The sequence below is a fragment of the Marmota flaviventris genome, chromosome 6 (genome assembly GCF_047511675.1).
Source record: "Marmota flaviventris isolate mMarFla1 chromosome 6, mMarFla1.hap1, whole genome shotgun sequence".
Taxonomy (NCBI): Eukaryota; Metazoa; Chordata; class Mammalia; order Rodentia; family Sciuridae; genus Marmota; species Marmota flaviventris.
Genome location: NC_092503.1, coordinates 65675140 through 65696561, shown reverse-complemented (window position 1 = coordinate 65696561; position 21422 = coordinate 65675140). Strand labels below are relative to the sequence as shown.

The following is a 21422-nucleotide window of genomic DNA, read 5'->3' as shown; positions in this document are numbered from 1 at the left end:
GTCATATAACATTCAGTTCAGTATTCCCAAATGAGGAAAATCCTCCTGGACAGCACAGAATTAAGTAAAACAAATATAGTCAGCTCCTCCCATCTGTGGGTTCTATATCTGTGGATTCAACTAATCACAGATTGAAAATATTCAAGGAAAAAAGTATGTCTGTACTAAGCCTATACAGATTTTTTTCTCCTTCATCATCACTATATAAACAGTACAATAGAAAAACTATTTTCATCACCTTTACTTTCTGTTATGTATGATAAATTATCTAAACATGATTTAAGATATGCAGAAGTATATACATAGGCTATAGGGAAATACCACACCATTTTATATGAAACTTGAACATCTGTGGATTTTAGATAGATAGGAGACAGTCCTAGACCCAATTCCCCATGGATACTAAGAGATGAGTGTATACAGTGTATACAGTAAAGGAACATACTTCATGTTCCCATTTTGTGGGATGGGAACATAAATCAATCTTGGATTATAAAAGTGAATTGATTTCTCTGATATTTCAGTTGCATAATTCTGATTAAGAATTTCAAAAGTGATATAATTTTTGCCTTTTTAAATTTAAATTAATTGGTGTTTTTCATAAACACTAATTCTCCTAGTTATTTTTTAATTCTTAAGTAACTCTATAATTAATATTTTCTTATTTTTATTTCTTTACAGGCCTACAGCAGTGAATTCTTTGATTTCAAAATATGGATTTCAGGAGCAGCTTCTGTACTGTGAGTTTTGTTTAAATTATAAGTTAGTTGGTGGTAGTAGTCAGCTTTCCATCAATATAACAAAATACCTGAAATAATTAACTTATAAAGAGAAGAGCTTTACTTTGGCTCATAGTTTTGGATATTCCAGTTCAATATCAGGTAGACTTATTGCTTTGAGCTTCTGATGACATGTCAGATGACAACTACAGGGAGCCTGTGGCATAGAAAAACCTTTTACATCAGGAGCCAAGGAACCAAAAAAGAGGAAGAAGCAGGATCGATCCCACAGCCACTTCAAGGTCCATCCCAGTGGCCTAACCACCTCCCACTAGGCCCCACTTCCTAAAGGCATCACCATCTCCCAGTTGCTCCACAGATGTACCTTTGGTAGACATTCAGCATCCACACCATAGCTGCTGAATATACTGTTAATATAAAACTTAATAATATTGATTTCTTTAATCTTAAAACAATATTACTAAAATATTTCATGGTTTGAAAAGGTTTCCATATAACGGTTTCCATATATGTGTTGATCTTTATATCTACCAGACATTTAGTATTGGATAATACTAGAGGATTGGAATGAAAATTTATACATGAATGAAAATATACATGTATACAGACTACTGTATATAGAGATTTAAAATTGTAGGATTGGGAATAATTTTTGCTTTGTTTCCTATGGTTTTTCATATTTTTAAATATAAAAGTAAATAGGGTTTCTCTAACAAAATTTTTGTAGAGTTTATAGCAATAAAAATATGGCTAAATTTTTAGCATTCAAACAACACAGTATCTCCCAATTAATCTTGGTCTATTGTCTGTTTTGTTTGTGTGTGTGTGACACTCTTATGCATTTTTGAGGTCTTTTTATGATTGGCTGGAATACTTTTTAAAAGCAGTGACTTAATCTTTCAATTCAGATGATATCTGTGCAGATATGAAAATCTAAAATGAATGGAAAAGATATTCAAGTATTGAATTAAAAATCTTCACTGTATTTTTCAGAATATGAATTTTAAATTTAAATTTTTTGTTTAAGACATTTTAAATTAAACTAATTGGAAGCTATGAAATAGAAGCTTGACACAATTTCACTATAATGTTAAGTTTTTCAAGTACTAATTGATAACTTGAGAACTTTGGTCAGAATTTCGAATAGATTTTTATATAGTCACACTAAATTGAAAATCATGTTTTGTGGTCTCCTGAGAAATCTGGACTTTTTTGATATCATTGAAATTCCTATGTAAATTTTTTTATTAGTTACACATGACAGTATAATGATCTTGACAGTTCATACATTTGAATCAAATGGGGTATAATTTCTCATTTTTCTGAGTGTACAGGTTGCAGAATCTCATTGGTCATAGAGTCACCCCTATATATATACAGCAATAATAATGTCTGTTTTATTCTGCTGCCCTTCCTATCCCCCTTTCCTCTCCCCTCCCCTCCCATCACTTCTCTCTACCCAATCTAATGTGACACACTTTTTTTTTTTTTCCTCCTCACAATATCATACATGTATTCTGTATAACGATGAGGGTCTCCTTCCATCTTCCATGCAATTCCCCTTCTCCCTCCTTTTCCCTCCCACCTCTCTTCCCTATTTAGTGGTAATCTTCTTCTCATGCTCTTCCTCCCTATCCCATTTTGAGTCACCCCCCTTTATCAGAGAAGACATTCGGCATTTGTTTTTTAGGGATTGGCCAACTTTACTTAGCATAATCTGCTCTAATGCCATCCATTTCCCTGCAAATGCCATGATCTTGTTATTTTTTAGTGCTGAGTAATATTCCATTGTGTATAAATGCCACATTTTTTTTATCCATTCATCTATTGAAGGGTATCTAGGTTGGTAAATTTTTTTATATTAAAGGCAATAATTTTTTATAAGCCTTTGTGCCAGACATCTTTTAATTAGCTGGCTAATTCATTTATAAATGGCTCCTTTCTGCCTTCTTTTATCTTTTTTAGAGGATTTTAATGGTTAAAATAACAAAACATTTAGTTAAATTTTCTTGTTTAAATAAAAAGCATAAGTTTGTATTAATTGCAGCACTATGCATTTTTTCAAACTGCTCTCAGTCCTTATGATGGCAGTAGTGGTAGTAAAGATACTTAAGTTAATATATATTGACTGCTTTACTATAGGCCAGCTACTGTTTCAAGCAGAATACTACAGCCCTATGAGACAGATATTGTTATTGTTCCATTTCACAGAGAAGAACATTAAGTCATAAGTTAATAGGTGTCAGAGTTGAAGTTTAGCCTTTGGAAGTCTGACTCCAAGATCCATCCTTTTACGCATGCTTACTTCTCTTTTATGTATAGTTGAAATGTTTTTCTGTTTAAACAGTGTAAATGTAATAACTAATTTAAAATTTTTATAACTTTATTTCATATTGCTGAGCTAATATGTTCCATTATCTTGATTTTTCTAAGTATCAGGAAATTAAACTAGCTAACTCTAACAGTTGAATATTATCTATTTTCAAAGTGATAATTCACTTTAAAACAAATCATGAAATAAATAATGGCATTTTAGTTTTTTCTTTAAATAAATAAAAAAGTTCAATATGTTAATATTAGTTACCAAAAATTCCCTGTATTTACAACCTGAGTATTAAACTGTAAGTGGCAGGAAAGTTTTATTTATTTAAAGTATAATATATTGTTATTTACCTTTCAAATTGGTTTTTAAAAGGGTAAGAATAGTTTAACTGTGAAATGATAAAGTGTTTTTTTTTGTTTTTTTTTTTTTACTATTTTTAAGATTTTACCTGTTCTGATTTATTTGTATTTGTATGTGTTTGTTTTAAGCTGTGCTCGAGGAACTTGTTAATAATGGACGGTTACGAGGCACTGTAATTGGTGGGAGACAGGACAAAGCTGTGTTTGTCCCTGACATCTACTCCAGGACACAGAGTACTTGGGTGGATTCTTTTTTCAGGCAGAATGGTTATCTAGGTAACTTTTTAAATTTTCTTTAAACCTAAAATTTTGTTCTAACGCTAAAACATTTCTGGAGGGTATTTATACTAACCCTGGAGTTAGTATGTACTTTGCTATTGTTGACTGTTATTGAGCTTCTAGGTATATTGATGACACAAAATTTCAAATATTTCAAACTCATAAAAGTAATTATACTATATCTTACATTCTCTGAAACTGTCCAGTTTTTTAGTTACAGCATCTTAGAAATATTTATTGACTGTCCACTTTATAGTGTTCATTTGTATCAGTTATATAGTACTTCAGAAACATCAAAGTTACTCTAAGTTTTGTTTCTCAGGTTCTGCTATCATATCATTAAAAAAACAGCTTTATAACCCAAGTCAAACCACATAACAGATTATTTCTCAATAATAAACCTATAAATAAACCTATAATGAACAGTTTAAATATATCCTAGGATAATGGACTTCATTTATGCTTACTTGACTTCTGTGACAAACTTTTTAGCTTCTTCGACCACAGAATTGAATTAGAACTTTGTTATATCTAGTTTTCCTAAGTGTGATTATCTGGATAGGGATTGTGTGGTGAGGAAGGTAGATAATCTTCAATAACTAGAATGTCTGTATATTTAAGTATATTTTTATGTTAAATCTTTTTCTAACTTAAATTAGACTGAAGAACTACTTTGTCCTAAGTTGTCTGCTGATACATTTTGAAAAATAGATTCCATTCCTTAAATATATTAAGCAAAATTAATTCCAGTTTAATTTAAATCATTCCTTCTCCTTTGCTCCCATTTTTGATCACATTGTTGTGAAGTCCTCATGTCTTCCTTTGGTCCTTCAATTGGAGAGGGGTTGACATAGCTGATATTCAGGAAGATACTCGAACCACTTTCTGTACACATATCTTTAGTTTTAAATTTTTCATAAGGCAGGAAATAAGGTGCAATTCTTTTCTGTTTTATTCCTAAAAAATAGTAAAATGCAGTACCTTTGTGATTGAAGAATAGATATTGGTGGAACGTTTTGTATGATTTCTAAAAGGTGTAAATGATTTCCAACTTTGTTATATATTTCCAGTTCTTTCCAACTTTGTTATATATTTCTAGAATTTGATGCCTTGTCCAGACTTGGAATCCCAGATGCTGTAAGCTACATAAAGAAAAGATATAAGACTACACAACTCTTGTTTTTGAAAGCAGCTTGTGTTGGTCAAGGACTTGTGGATCAGGTGGAAGCATCAGTAGAGGAAGCCATCAGCTCTGGAACATGGGTTGATATTTCAGTATGTTTTATCTTTTTATTTTTCCTTAATTTTTCTTTAAGCCAAGGACACATGTTTCACTAGTAGATAGCCATTTTAAAAATTAGGATACATAAAGGTAGTCTTGGCTTTAAAGGTCAATTTTATTAGTCATTATTACAACAAAGATAATTTTAATTATTTTAAGCTTAAAATATTTCTAACCTTTAAAATAAAGAATATCCTTTTACATGTCCATAATCAATATCCAGAGTTTTATGAATCTCAAAATAAACAAGTAAATAATATAACACTCATATCAATTCTGATACAGAAATCAATGAGATTTTTCACATCTTATCCATGCACTTAAACAACCACTGTCATCAGGCACTGTGTAGCATTTATTTATCTCTTATCTGTTAATCTCTGCTAATATGTTAACATAAGCTGCCTCTGGCATTGATAGTGTTTTACTTCAGTGTTCAATGTTGACCTGCCCTTCATTATGCTAAAAGGATACATATAGGTAAAGATAAATAAGAGGTCAATTCTTTATTTTTAAGTTAGGAGTCAGAACCTCTTTATAAAGCAGAATTCCATTTGGAATATGAAAGTTCCCAAGATTTTCTATTCATGCAACAAAATTTATGAAATACTTTCTGTATGTGAGGCATCATTCTACTTGTTGGGTGTATGGCAGCCAAACAACTTTTCTGCTGTCAGGAGGGACACTTTTATTGGTGAAAGTTTAATCAAAATGACAATTTCAGATAGTAGAAAAAGCTAAGAGGACATATATTTTGTGGATTTGTAAGAGAGAGAAGCTGAGTGTGACTTGTAAGTTTGGGTGTTTTGAACCATTATTGAAATGCCTATTAGGCATACAAGTGAGGAAATGATGTAGGAAGTAAGATATATAATTCCAGAGCTCCAAGTGGTATTGAAACCAGAAATATAATTTTGGGAAGTTATCAGTATAAATATTGTTCCTAAAGTCACTGGACTTTATGAAACCACCTAGAGAGTGTGTATATATTATGTGTGTATACATAATATATGGATATATATTATAAGTATAATAATATACATATAATACATATAATAAATAAATTAAAATTATATATATGATATATACACACAGAACAAATACATACTGTAATGTGTATATAATACATATATTTACATATACATAATATATGGAACAAATGGTTTATCTGTATTATATTGCATTTTCATTTTGTATTTATTTTGTTTGTAATTCTAGCCTCTGCTTCCCAGTTCTTTATCAGTTGAAGATTCTGCCATATTGCTTCAGCAGGTGATGAGAGCATTCAGTAAACAGGCTTCAGCTATAATCTTTAGCGACACTGTTGTGGTCAGTGAAAAATTTATAAATGACTGTACAGAGTTATTCAGTGAATTGATGCACCAGAAAGCTGAAAAGGTATACCATGTTTCCTTTCATTGATCTCTCTAAACAGTATTTTCACATTAGAATCATCTGTCATGTCTTTTGAAAAATCGGATAAACAGTCTACCCAAAAATGAACACTTTGAATTATACATCATTTTCCCTTTAATAGATCATTCTTTTTTATTTCCTCTCACAGATTCATATTTCTTTTTCTTTAGTTTCATCAGAATATATATTAGAACTTGGAAAAATAATTTTACAAATTGAAATCACATAAATTATACATATCTGTGGATATGTAAAAGTATAGTGTATTTGTACTGTACACACACAAAATATATATATATATATGGTGTTTTTGGGGGGTGGGGGTGGTACCAGCAGTTGAACTCAGGGGCACTCAACCACTGAGCCACATCCCCAGCCCCCCCCCCCTTTTTTTTTTTTGGTACTCAGGATTGAACTCAGGTGTACTCAACCACTGAACCACATCCCCAGCCCTATTTTGTATTTTATTTAGCAACTGTTTCACTGAGCCTGCTTTTGCTGAGGCTGGCTTTAAACTCAATGAGCCTCCTGCTTCAGCCTTCTGAGCTGCAGGGATTACAGGCATGCACCACCGTGCTGGACAATAAATGTATTTTTTAAATCTATCAGATCTTTGTTAATTTTACATAGCCAGAGTATATAAATAGGTAACTAGCTGAGAATAGAAATTTTCTGTCAAAATTGATTAGTCTTACAGAGCAACTGCTATCAAAGTATTTTGAAGAAGAGGCAATGCTAGGTCTGTCTTAATGACTGTTGAATTCATATTTCTAATTAACACCATCTCTTTATAAAGTTTGCTTGAGTAGATAAAACAAGTCCTGTATTTTAAACTGCTAATAAATTCACGTAGGCTTAATAAATATGTAATCTGTATTTTTCTATACTCCTTTTAAGCTCTTTGATATTAGGAAACCTAAGTTTAAAAATGTTTATTCTATATATTACTTTGGACAAGTAGACCTCCAATTTCCTTATCTTCAAAGAAAAGATGATGATGCCTACTATGTTAAGGATAAATATAAAGGGATACATATAAATGTCTGTTGTAGTTTATTAAATTATTATTTTTATTTATGATTATTAACTAAAATTAAAACATTATTATCACTTTTTTAGTATTCTGTCTAACCACAAAAAAAAATGGTTCCGAGAAAGGCATTTGTATTACATGAACTGTAAACATTCTAAGCATTTTTCTTTAGAAAACCAAAGAGGAAATTATAGCATTTTTACCATGAAAATATACTTTTGACACTAGAGATTATAGAACCCTTTCCCACAAGAAAGAACAAATCTCTACACATAGAAATAAATAGTTCCGTGTTGTAAACATCAACTTTTAAAAAGCAGAGATAATCAAGAATGAATCCAGAGGAAAAAATAGATTTATGTGAATTAGTGTGGTTATATAGGTAGGGAATGTCATTTTCATTATCTTTCTTATAATCTCAAGTAACCAGGTGGTACTGGACTTGAGAGTATCAATAAACAATGGTAAGATTAGCCAATAACAGCTGAGGAGAGTTGCTCAGTGACCAACCATAAGTTCGGCAATAACATAGGCGTTCTCATTATTTTGTCTAGTAATGCATACAAAAAGCCAAGAACAACAGAAGAGACTGATTTTTAGCAAGGAGAAATTGCCTCAGAATGGCAGTTGTGAAATAAAGCTTGATAGTTCTTTATAATTTATACAGTATATAAGCAACTTTTACTTAATGCTTTTCAAATGCTATATATATTTGACCATTAAAAATTTGTTTAATTTCAGGAAATGAAAAATAATCCTGTGCATTTAATCACTGAAGAAGATCTGAAGCAAGTTTCCATTCTAGAAAGTGTTAATACAAATAAAAAGGATAAAAAAGATGAACGCAGGAGGAAAGCAACAGGTAATAAATTATTATCAATAAAGAAGATTGAAAGATGAGTTTTTATTTGTTGTAGTGAACTTTGCATTTATTAGGCCTTTTGAAATACCTTTTACTGATTGATTCACTTTTAACTACTCATATCAACCAAATCTTTCAATAATGTATTAAATTTATTTAAGCTAATGGATTATTGGTGATTGCATATTCTGTTTTCTCTTGTAAAAAAAAAAAAAACTGACTAAATTTTATGATTGTGCCCAACTCCTGTTTTCTCACTCACTCTGTATTCCAGCCCAGGGTTTTTTGTTTGTTTTGGTTTTTTTTTTGATTCTCAAAATTCCCAGTTCAAGGCCTTTACACTAGCTGCTCTCTACCTGTAATGCCCTGTCCCGAACTTCAAGTAACTGGTTCCTTCTTTTCATTTAGAGCTCAACTTTAAATGTCTTCCTCAGAGGCTTCTACAACCCCTAAAAAATAGTAGCCATAGTCACTGTTTATCTTGCCAGTTTCTTTCCTTATTTTATTACTGTGTTATGTTTTATTGTTTGGGAACATTGTCTATCTCTGTTAGTGGTTGTATTTCTAGTACCTAGAGCACCAGTTGGCATATTTTAGATGATCTGTAAATATTTATTGAATGAGTGAATTTCCCAATGAGTCATTGTCTTTTTAATTTCCTTTTTAAAAATTTATAGTCACTGGAAATTATTCTAGGTAGCACTGATATACTAGTAACTTGCATTTGAAAAGCGATATGTATTTTCCATTCTTTTTTCCCTAGGAAAAAGTTATTAATGCCATATCAAGACTAAAAAAAAAAAAAGATATTCAGTATTTTTCGTTAATTAATATGTAGCTACATTAAAAATACTTTATAAAAACTAAATTTTTGCTATGTGAATTCACTTTTACTTTGTTGAGATAGTTTCTTCTTCTAAAGCATTTTCATCAAAATCTTGCAATGGTCTTTTGAAATTTCTCTCTATTCTTTCAAGAGAACTATAGTAAATTACTTCAATATATCATAGTAATATTCATAGTCATGCACGTTTTATTTTGTTTAAATATATAATTTTAAATGCATCTTAATTAACTGGTGAATTATGTCAGGATAACTAGTTTGTTTTTTCTTTATGAATATAAGGTCATATGGATTTTTATCTCATTGAATTATATTGCAGTAGTTTAATTATAGTATATGAAATCATGTCTCAAATACAAATGTCCTTCCATAAGAAACTTATTGCCAAATATGAAAGAGCACATTCACTTTATATGTGTGCTTATGAAGACAGTATGCTTCCATCATAAAAGCAAGGGAAAGGTAAATTAATAGAAGTCTTAATTCTTGGATATGATGAAATCTAAGGGAATTCTATTTAGAATTTAGAAATATATCATTAGTTTATAGAAATCCCAATAGTTTATTGAAAAAAAAAATTATGAAGAAATATAGTTACAATATTTTATAACCCATTATCAGTATCCTATTTTGTAGAATAGATATTTGAATGTAAATATCTATTTATTTACTTTTTTGAAAGTGTTTCAGTTTGCTTCATAATTTTTATTTTTTTAGTCTTTAAACTGTGATCAGTAATGATTTTTTTTTACATAACTATCATGGTAAACATTTATTGAGCACCTAGAATATTTCAAACATTTCTGTATCCCAAAAAGTACAAACAGTGAGATGTGCTCCTTGCTATCAAAAACTTTGCGATTGAGTTGAGTGGTCAGTGAGTCAGGATGTCTCCTAAAGATGGATAATACTCTTTCAAGCAAGAAAACAAAACCAAATATAGCTATATTTGTGAAGTTTCATAATAGGGGGTTTTAATAATACTGTGACAACAGAGATGAACAAATGAAAACACTTTGGTTGGGGGGAGGTGGGTACTAGGGATTGAACTCAGGGGTTCTCAACTACCGAGCCACATCCCCAGTCCTATTTTGAATTTTATTTAGAGACAGGGTCACTGAGTTCCTTAGCACCTCACTGTTGCTGAGGCTGGTTTTGAACTTGTGATCCTCCTGCCTCAGCCTCCCACGCTGCTGGGATTACACATGTGCAGCACCATGCCCAGCAGCACATTTCTTTTGGAGGTAAAAGAAGATATGAAGGAATGGGTTTAGCTAAGAAAAGATCAGACATAGCTACAGAAGTAACATAAGAGGAAGAAACTGCTTTTAGAATAGGCAGGAGAAGGTTGCCGAAATTCAAGAGGATTCATATTTTATTTTTTTTATTGATCAAATGTACTTTAATTGTCTTTCTGCTCTGAAGTTAAGTACAACAATACATGTCATCATTTTTCTAATACTAACTCATGTCATTTTCATTATATAATACTAACTAGCTTCATTTTCCACCAGAGGGCAGTGGAAGTGTGAGAGGAGGAGGATGGGGCAACGCCAGAGAATACAAAATTAAAAAAACCAAGAAGAAAGGAAGAAAAGATGATGACAGTGATGATGAGTCTCAGTCATCTCACACTGGTATGTATTTTTATCCTTTCTTTGTGTATGTACGATTTTTTTTAACAAATTTTCTTGATATTCATATCATTCATAAATATGATACTTATATAGGAAGTACTTGCTTTGCATAGTTTCACTGGGGACAAATTTCAGGAATCACAATTTAGTTAAATATCATCCCACCAATAATACAGCCTAACTTTCAGTTACCACATTACCCTGATATATTAACTGCTAGTAGTTGAATTCAAGTACAAACTTTACTGTTAGGTCTTCAGGACATGAATCACTATATAAATAATAGATGTGCTGGGCACAGTGGCACATACCTGTAATTCCAGTGGCTCAGGAGCCTGAGGCAGGAGAATCGAAAGCTCAAAGCTAGCCTCAGCAAAAGTGGGGCAACTCAGTGAGATCCTGTCTCTAAATAAAATACAAAACAGGGATAGGGATGTGGCTTAGTGGTCAAGCAGCCTGAGCTTAATCCCCAGTACCAAAAAAATATTTTTTTAATTAAAAAAATAATAGATATATATTATGATCACTCATTTTTAAGGTTTGTCAGTAGTTGATTACTGTACATCCATTATTCTTTATGCACAAACAACAAAGCATATAGTTGTTTTGCCTTTGTCTCCCAATGATAAACCCATGTGACATTTTTAAAAAATGGATAATAAAGATGAAAGTGCAGAAATGAAAAGTAATGACACTGGAAATAAAATTGAAACCAAGTATAATGGAATAATAGAAGGAATGGCAGATTGTGGGAGTATTGACAGTGCCATTGTTCAGGAGACTCTAACTACACACAAAAGAGGAACAGTAAAGGCGAACTTATTGATATAAACAGAGAAAATGGTTATGACAAAAAGGATATAAATTTCTTAGAGAATGTAAAATTGGCAAAAGAAATCCCATTAAAAGAACTCTTGGAAATGCTTCAAGACATTGAAAGGCAAAAGATAAAGTGTTGAAAGCTGATACAGACATTTTATGCATATTTAATTTTTATAATAATACCTAACTGCTTATGTCTAAAGGGGAGAATTAATTAAGTGTATCTTTCTTTTCCTTGAGTTGTTAGTGTTTGGCAATATTAAGTCTGCAAGAGACATTGTATTTTGTTTTTCTAAATAAAAGTATGCATAATTTTTTATTTTTTTCTGTTAAAGAAACCATGATACTACTCTCCTCCTCATCCTCAGCAAAAAGAAAATTGAAAACAAACCTCAAATGATAATTTGAGATTTTTTCTTTTTCACAGAGTTTATTGCCTATGAACTATAGCTGAGAAATGCAAATTGCAAAGGACATGGCTGCAGCCATTAATGTGCTTCTGTTTTTAATAGCTTAAGATTTGTCTTTAAAATATTCTAAGAAGGTTGAAATAGCTACTGTTCTTGACATGCATAAAACAATGTTAATTAAGAAAAATATCTTTGTAGAAACCACTCCTGTTACCTATCCTTATTTTGAATAATATTAAGACTCTCTTATATGTGTTTTAATTTCTCACTGATAAATAAATTTCCCTATTGCCTAGATGTGCTAGGAATGAAGGTAAAGAGATATTTAAAAAATACTTCTCTGATTCTGTAATTGTAAATAAATGAAGCATGTGATATTCTTTTTTTGTGTGTGTAGATTATTGGGAGGTGCTATTAAAGTAGTAAAATCATTCTACCTAAAACAAATGTAATTTCAGTGCTTTTGAAAAATATTGTGTTGTAATCTCTGAAATGGACAGTAAAATTTGGTTTTCAGCTTAAAATTTAAGATCAGTTCAATATGAAAGATTCCTGAAAGGAAATTAGTAATTTGTAAAAGGTATGCAAGATGCACACAGAAATTCATAGATTGTTTAGTATGAACATCAGGGATAGACAGCAGCTCTCAGAAAAGAAGGATACTACTCTAAAGTGTGATTTCAACTGTTTAGATCTTCATTCATATTGAAAATTGAATTTTGAGTTGTTTTATTTTTTATTGCTAATACTCCACTCATATAACCAATAACCTAATTTAGCTGGATATAATCACTTTATACTTTCACAGTTTCTACTGGAAATATTGTTAGCTTTGTCTTCAACCCACACTTTTACAAGTAAGTGAGTAGATAAAACATTTCCACATTTATAATTATTATGATTTCATTAACTGCCTGCGTTTCCTTATTACAGAATTATTTTTTAAGAGAAAAAATAAATTATGGCTGTAAATTATGCTGTTTGTGTCTTTCCAAAAAGGTAGTTTGAACAATTGTACATGAATTGATTCAGCTTAAACAATTCTACTGGAGTTGTGGTTCATATGATTATAAAAACTCCCTGAAGATCTTGTGCAAATTACAAAATATTTATTTTTATAAAGAAGAAAATTCTACACAGTGTCTACTGTTAAACAAAATATCCTGTCTTAAAAGATTATTTTCTCTCTTCTTGATTGTTTTGATTTCCAGCTATTTTCATCAGCCAAGTGAGGAAGAAAAATCATTTCATTTTTGTAGAAAACAGCTGTATGTGTGTGTGTGCGCGCGCACGCGTGCACACGTGTGAGGTACTGGGAATTGAGCCCAATGCCACTCTACCATTGAGTTACATCCTTTACCCATCTTATTTTTTATTTTGAGACAGGGTCTTACTGTGTTACCCAGGCTGGTCTTGAACTTGAGATCTTCCTGCCTCAGCTTCCCAAGAAGCTGGGACTACAAGTATGCACTACCACACCCAGCTGAAAAGTCTATAACTTAAATTCAATTATAAAATGATTAGATATAATAATAAATTAGAAATAATAAAAGAAATTCCACTACATAGCTTATTGTTTTTATTAGTTATAGATATTTGATATTAGTTATCTTATTGACATAATAACTAATATCAAAGTCTCTGATAGATAATGAATGAATTACCATCTTAATAAGTATATTAGTGGGACTTTATTTGCTTTTTGGTTGCTTATATGTTTAATTTTGGATGATTTTTTTTTTCCCCCATTGCTCCTGTCTGTTGTAGCAAAGAAGAAGCCAGAGATCACTTTTATGTTCCAGGATGATATTGAAGATTTTTTAAGAAAACACATTCAAGATGCCCCTGAGGAGTTCATTTCTGAACTTGCTGAATATTTAGTAAAGCAAGTATAAAACATTCTTCAGTTTCTGTTTTGTGATAGCAATTCAGTGAGTTGTTAAGTAAAATTTTCATGAAGATCAGAAAGCATATATTTTAGGTATTTTCAAAGATTAGCATTTAATCCAGCCAACAAACTGTATTTTATTTGTCTTGGGAAGCTGTTAGTACCACAGACCTTTGGTTAGTTCTTTGGGCAAGGCAGTATGGGAAATAAAGCCGAGAAGCTTTGAAGATGTGCCCTCATTCACCAATATTGCAGTCTTAAATCGTAGTCAGGGAAGAAAACACCAGTATTCTAGTTTGATTTGACAGAAAATTTTTAAACTGTTTATTTTGAAGGAGAAAATAAGTAATAAATTGTCTCAAAAAGAATAATTTAAATACTATTGCCTTTTTAAAAAAATATTTTTTTAGTTGTCAATGGACCTTTATTTTATTTATTTATATGTGGTGCTAAGAATCAAAGCAAGCACTCTACCACTGAGCTACTGCTATTGCCTTTTGAATGAGCCAGACTTTTTTTTACATGCAAGAGTAAAGGAAGTTATATATAACCATCATTAACCAAACCTGGTCATCCCTGAAGTTAGTCTCAATATATAAGTTGCCATAAATACAATCCAGGAGTCTGGTGCATGAACTTTTTATATGTATAATTGTAGCTTTTGCAGTGAGAATTTTTTTTAATTTAAGTAACTATTTTTACATTTAAATATACTACAGAATTTTTTCACATATTTTAAAAAAAGTGAAATACTTAAGTTGTAATTCCTAAGAATGGGAACAGACTTATAGTATACTCTTCTCCAAATTAATATTAAAAAACTATTTTGATTTGTGTACTGTTACTGTTGTTCTTGTCATCTTTATTTTCCCCATATTTTTATTGGTGCATTATAATTATATATTATTCTTGTAATCTTTAGAGCAATAACTTTTACAACTTTAAAATTTAAGTGTAATAGTTTATCTAAGTTACAATTCCTGGAGCTAGGAGACAAATTTTTAATGAACTCTTCTCCAGATTAATTTTATGAGTTTGGAAAAATAGATTTTTTAAAGCCTTATTTGAGTAGATATAACATTTCTTATTTACATCAGTTAAATTCAGTACATTTTTATAATTAACTCTATTTGTCTTGTGCACAGACCTCTTAATAAAACCTATCTTGAGGTGGTACGTTCAGTATTCATGTCTTCAACTTCTGCTTCTGGAACTGGCAGAAAACGCACAATCAAGGATTTACAAGAAGAGGTTTCAAATCTATATAATAATATTAGGTTATTTGAAAAAGGGATGAAGTTTTTTGCAGGTATACTTAATACTGTTTTTTCATTGATTCTCATAATTCTGGGAGGAAGTTAGTTTTAATAAAGTGCCTTTCTTTTCCAGATGATACACTGGCTGCTCTTACTAAGCACTTACTGAAGACAGTGTGTACTGACATCACCAACCTCATTTTTAACTTCTTAGCTTCAGATTTAATGATGGCAGTAGATGATCCTGCAACCATTACAAGTGAAGTATGTTAGTGATCTTCTTCACATTCCTGATGTGTTGAGTCTGAGCAGTTTACTTTCACTCATTTGAAATAATTTAAAAGAAAAATAAAATACAGGAAGGAATTTTTTCTAAAACATCTAAAAGGCTTTTAGTTCAAGTAATGTTGTATAGATAGTTGCTAGCAGGATTGGTAATGTAACCAGTCTACTAAAAGTTAATAATAATTACTTTGGAATAAACAAGGCTTTTACTTTCCTAATCATTATGTCACATTTTCAATTTTCATGTTGGCTTGTAAATCACATAATATTCTGATCAATTTCTATAACTTTATAGTAATTTTCATTTAATGACACCATCTCATTTCAATATTTAAACTAACTCCAGATCTTTTCTAACACTAATCTCGAACTAAATTTAAAAACATATGACTTCCTTTATTGTAATAAATTGTAGAGTTGTGTCTCCTATTTGCTTAGAGGAAGAAAAATGTCCTGAAGATGACAATGACAACTGCTCCTTCTCTTCTTTTTCCTCTCTTCTTCCTCATCCTTCTTGGTTCACAAAAGCTTGGAGATTTAAGGAAAATGAGTGAGGTGGATGTATCTTCATGTAATTGACTGCATATAACTTACTTTGAACTAGATCAAACCAAATCATTCTAATGCTTATGGCCTCTAGTAATGTGGTTGTTGCCACATAGGTTACATGAGTTGTTCTTAGAATGACATTTAGTTTAACATTACTCCCCCTCATAGGAAGGACCATTTCCCAAACAAATGTATATTTTTTTCTCCCTCCAGCCCCTAGGCCCCTTCCCTTCTTCAACTTGAGTAACAAATCACCAGCTGTTTGGACAGTCCCATGTCTATTGCTTCTGTACCAACTTCTATTGTAGGAAATAAAGAAGATCTTGTTCCATGCCCTTAAAGAACCATAGAAGGCTTAGTATAAGGTGGTACAAGGAGGCACTAAGTTGCCCCTGACTTCCTATACATACTGTACCCTTTAGGGCCTACTGTCAAGCCATTTCAGTAGGCCTCTTCCAGAAATTTTGTACTAGAAGGAGCTATCTCTGACTTTGGCCAAGAATGCCACCAAACTTCACCAAATATGAATATGTGTGGATAAAAGTATTGAAAGATTCCTTATATCATACAGCGTAAAAAGAATCTAGCCATGGAACAAGATCTCAGCCCCCATCCTATAGGTAGCTCTGTTCCTTGTGAGTGAGGCTCTTCTCAGCTGGCACCAGGGAAGGAGGAGCCTCTTAACCCAACTAACTACTCTACTTCCCACAATAGCATTGACTTTCTTTCCAGCCTTCTTATATTACGGGAGCAGGTGGGAGGAGTAGGACTGTATCTACCTTTTTGTTGACTACTGGTTAGCTCTGTGATTTTACAATATGTTTAATCATATTTTTATTCCTAGTTTCAGATGTAAAATTCAAGAACAAAATAAATTCCACTCAGCATTCTGTTACAGTAATAAATATACTTTATTCTTTTGTTTTCATTGATCTTATATTCACTACATGTTGAAAGCACAGTACTGAAAGAAATTTTCCCCCTACAGGTAAGAAAAAAAATTTTAAGTAAATTGTCAGAAGAAACCAAAGTAGCTCTAACAAAACTGCATAACTCTCTGAATGAAAAAGTAAGTAAAGTTTGATTCTAGTTAGTTACTGTAGCTAAACTCTTATGTTATAAAAATCTTTTAAGTAGAATTTTATCATAAAAACTGTAAACTATAAAAGCTAGAATTGTATACTCAGATACACCTTTAGGAGGGGAAGGAGACAAAACCGAGAACATTTTACCATTTTTAGTTCTAAATCAAAATTTCTAATTTAATGCCAAAGTGACCTTTTAAAAATTGTATTTAGGGTGTAAAATTAGAAAACAGTATTAAATGGCTATATTTCTTCAGACACCTATATATAAAAGCAAAATATGCTATTAACTATCTTTTTAGAGCATAGAAGACTTTCTTTCTTCTCTGGATTCTGCTGCAGAAACTTGTGATATTATGGTGAAAAAGGGAGACAAAAAAAGGGAAAGGTAACATTGAATTAATTTGTGTTACTCTTAAATTGAGCTGTTTCATATTTGAAAGTTGAATTATTACTGTCTGAACCTTGCCTAGAGAACTGTATCTAAATGACTATATATCTTCAAGCATGTCAAGGTTTTGATATAGGTAGGTATTCCTATCTGACCTTCTTAATAATGTGACAGAGCTCATAATCCCAGAGTTGATTAAGCCTGGGACTTTTTGTGAGCTTTGGGACCTTCCTTATAGGAAATCTTATTTAAATCAGTGCAGTTCTGTTTGATCACCAGCAGCTTAAAACAGAAAGTGTATTTCAAACATCTCTGCTCTATAGAGTTTTTTCTGTAACTTTCTGGTATGCTAGTCTGTCCATGTCTGTTAGGGTGCTGGTTGTGTATATACCCCATATTTGAAGGATTTCTTAAAATATTATGGAACTAGATCATTAAACTACAAAGTGATAAAGTGAATACAGAGGGGAAAAATTGAGATTGGTGAGAAATTATTAAATTATGTCTTTTTATGATTTGATTCTTGTTTAGACAGATACTATTCCAGCATCGACAAGCACTGGCTGAACAGCTGAAAGTCACAGAAGACCCTGCTCTTATTCTGCACCTCACATCAATCCTGTTGTTTCAGTTCTCAACCCACAGCATGCTCCATGCACCTGGAAGATGTGTCCCACAGATCATTGCTTTTCTTAATAATAAAATTCCAGAGGTATTAACATTTTCAATACATTTGAAATTTTCAAGCTTTCAAATTCTTAATATTTTGAGTGAATAAACACAAATCATTGTCAACTCTCAGGCACAACATATTAATATCATCTGCTTGCTTCCAAGAATGTAAACAGTGAATTTGTTTGTTTTATTGTTTTTAATTTAACATAGCTCAAGAACTTTTCAGGGCTGGAGCTATGGCTCAGTGGTAGAGCACTTGCCTCACACAGGTGAGGCACTGGGTTCAATCCTCAGCACCACATAAAAATAAATAAAGAAAGAAAGAACTTTTCAGAATCCTTTAAGATCCATGTAAAGAATGTTCTGAATTTGAAAATTAAGCTTTCAGGAAAAATACACAATGTCAGATCTCCTATTTTAGTTTCTCCTTCCTTCTCCTTTCTCATCATAGGATCAGCATACTCTTTTAATATAAAAGTATCAAGGTTTGGTTGTAAAGCAATTAACTTACCTTCAAGGTCTAGTTCAAAAGTCTTGTCCTATACAAATTCTTTTGAGAATCCCCGCCCCTCAGCTAAAAGTCATTTGGCTTCTTTAAATCTCCTTATCACTTTGTACTTTGGTGTTAGAAACTAGCTAAGTCAACTTTTACTAAATTGATCTATGTTCATGGTTTATTTCCTCTAAGCTGTAAACTCCTTGAAAGCAGGGACCTTGCTAGATTCAGCTTTCTACTTACATGACCAGGGCTTCATAAAGTTGAGGACCTTCAATGCATATTGTCAAACAAATCCTACTTCTTTAGTTCCACATAAAATTGAGTTGTGTTTGTAACTTTTCCTTCTTCTTCACAGGATCAGCATACTCTTTTGGTAAAGTATCAAGGTTTGGTTGTAAAACAGTTAGTTAGTCAAAAGAAGACTGGGCAGGGAGATGATCCCATGAGTGATGAACTAGACAAAGAACAACAGGATGTCACCAATGCTACTCGTAAAGAGCTTCAAGAGCTTTCTTCATCCATTAAGGACCTTGTTCTCAAATGCAGGAAATCATCAGTGACAGAAGAATAATGATCTTAGTTTGCTTTTGTTATATAGTGAGCATTTTCCCCAAAACTTAAACTTAAAGGTGAGTAGTCACAAAAAACAGTCAGTGGCAACTCTCCCTCGCTCCCGCACAATTCAGTTAAAATAGTAGTGTTTTATTAAATGTAAATCTTGTAAAACGTGAATTTTTGTAAAACTGGGTTCTCGAAAGTTTTTCTTTTCACATAAATTCTATGTGCAACTTTTTAGATAAAAATTATTTTCACATAATTCTAAAAAAATACATTTTAGGTTTATTCCAGATGGTAAATGAAGAATGAATTTTTCTGGAAAAGTACTTATTCATTTGCTATTTGATTTTTTAAGTGATATCTATATTTATTATATTCACTTAAGCAGAAACTTAAAATGTGGTCACTTTAAAAAAGAAGAAAAGGGAAGTAAAGCCTTCAGTGTGTCAAAAGTAAAAATAAATCACATTTTATTTTAAGTCAATAGAGTTGCTTCAAAAATAAAATACAGGAATTTTCAGAATATATACATATATATATTATTACTAAGTCCTTGCTCTAATTTGGGCCTAGTAAGAGCCTTCCACGTAAAAGTTTGCAGGGGCTTCTGGGATGCCTTTACAGGTGGGAACACCAGAGAAGCCTATACATTGCTATGCTCTGTTACCAAACAGGCTGCTGAGAAAAGTGAGAGAAAACATGAAATTGACTGCTTATAGATATGTCACATTTATATTGGAATGACTAAAAATTTAATACAAAGATTTTTGTTTGATTAATCCAGTTTACATTTCTAAATTTTGCTTTTTATTTCAGTAGATGCTTTAACATCTAATTCTTTGGAAGTATTTATGTGACAAATTGTTAAGCTGCTTTTTTTAGCGGTGAGAGGATCTATAAATGCATTTAAATCATTGGAACCTTTTTTTTTCCAATAATAGAAAACTTATAAAAATTAAATATTTTTGTTTTGTAAAGATTGTGATTTAAAAGTAATTAACATTATTCTTTGGAGTAATCATTTCAACCAAACAAATTTTAAGCAACAATTTAGTATTTTGAAAAATTTAGTAATTTTGAATATAATAGAAAATTAAATCCCAAATATGAAAAAATATTATTTTATATAATTCCATTTATGGCATTTGAAACTTTATATTTTAAAATGTTTAAATGCAAAATTCAGACTACCTCCACTTTGTTTTAGAAAAAGTGTTAATCCTGAGTGAAATTAATGTAATTTCTAAGCATTGTTATTAAAGTTGATAGGATTGTAACACTAAATTTAAAAATGTGTTCCCATGGGTAATGTTCTAATATATGTTTTCATAAGAGCAAAGAAGAAAAATGACAAATCTCTGTGACTACAGAGTCTTAATTTATTTTTGTTTATGCAACTTCCAAAATATTGAACACTCAGCCTGTTTAACTCCGCATTTAAGGACCTTATCATTTATGTTTCAGCAGATACCAAAGTAATTCTTGTTTATGTTAAACTAGATCATAGAAAATAAATAGAAGAGACCATGAAGCAAATAAAATCATTCTGACTTAATCTATGAAAATAAAGTAGAAGAGACAATGAAGCAAATAAACATGCATTCTGTATTAACTTGTTTGCATTAAATTTTTTTCATTTGTCAAAACAGTTATTTTTTCATAGAAAATGAACATTTTTATTGTTTTGTAAATAAAATTATATAAGTGATTTTGTATGTAAAGATCTAATTTCAATAAAGTTAAAATTGTTAAATGGCTATCCACTGTGATCTTAATGAGCAGTGTTAAGAATATTTAAAGTTACCTATTGTTCTATTAGATTTTATGGTATTATATATCTTCCTTTATTTAAATTAATACTGAAATTAGTAGATAGATGCATTCTGTATGATGTGTTTATATTTTGAATTCTCATTCTGATTATAATTAGCGGATTTGATTTTAATTTTCTTACACAGAAAAATTTTCGATAGTTCTCAGTGTCTTTTAGTAATTCAAAGTTCATCATTCATGAACCATTTTGTTTTAGAAAATCACTTCTCAGCCAGATTTCATTAAATGTGTAGTTATATTCTTATATGCCAAACCCTATCATTGCAGTTACAATAGAGATATTGGAAACATGCCCCAGATATTTGTGTTCTAGTGTGTTCCATCTACAGACCCATGAGTTTTTGAAGAGTAAAAGGAAAACCACTTTGGCCATCTAAAAGATACACAGTAATACAT

At 31.2% G+C, this 21422-nt stretch overlaps 1 protein-coding gene across 1 annotated transcript in view; it reads left to right on the top strand.

Annotated features, from left to right (window-relative positions):
• Ufl1 (UFM1 specific ligase 1) overlaps positions 1-20950 on the top strand; it is a 33097-nt gene extending 12147 nt beyond the window's left edge. The window contains exons 7-19 of the mRNA XM_027928371.2: positions 682-740; positions 3552-3698; positions 4801-4976; positions 6202-6381; positions 8174-8294; positions 10653-10775; positions 13775-13892; positions 15041-15204; positions 15285-15415; positions 16974-17054; positions 17373-17458; positions 17993-18173; positions 18991-20950. Coding sequence (XP_027784172.1) covers positions 682-740; positions 3552-3698; positions 4801-4976; positions 6202-6381; positions 8174-8294; positions 10653-10775; positions 13775-13892; positions 15041-15204; positions 15285-15415; positions 16974-17054; positions 17373-17458; positions 17993-18173; positions 18991-19206 — 1783 coding nt within the window. The 3' untranslated portion in view covers positions 19207-20950. The remainder of the gene's footprint in view (positions 1-681; positions 741-3551; positions 3699-4800; positions 4977-6201; positions 6382-8173; positions 8295-10652; positions 10776-13774; positions 13893-15040; positions 15205-15284; positions 15416-16973; positions 17055-17372; positions 17459-17992; positions 18174-18990) is intronic.
• Positions 20951-21422: the final 472 nt, after the last annotated feature.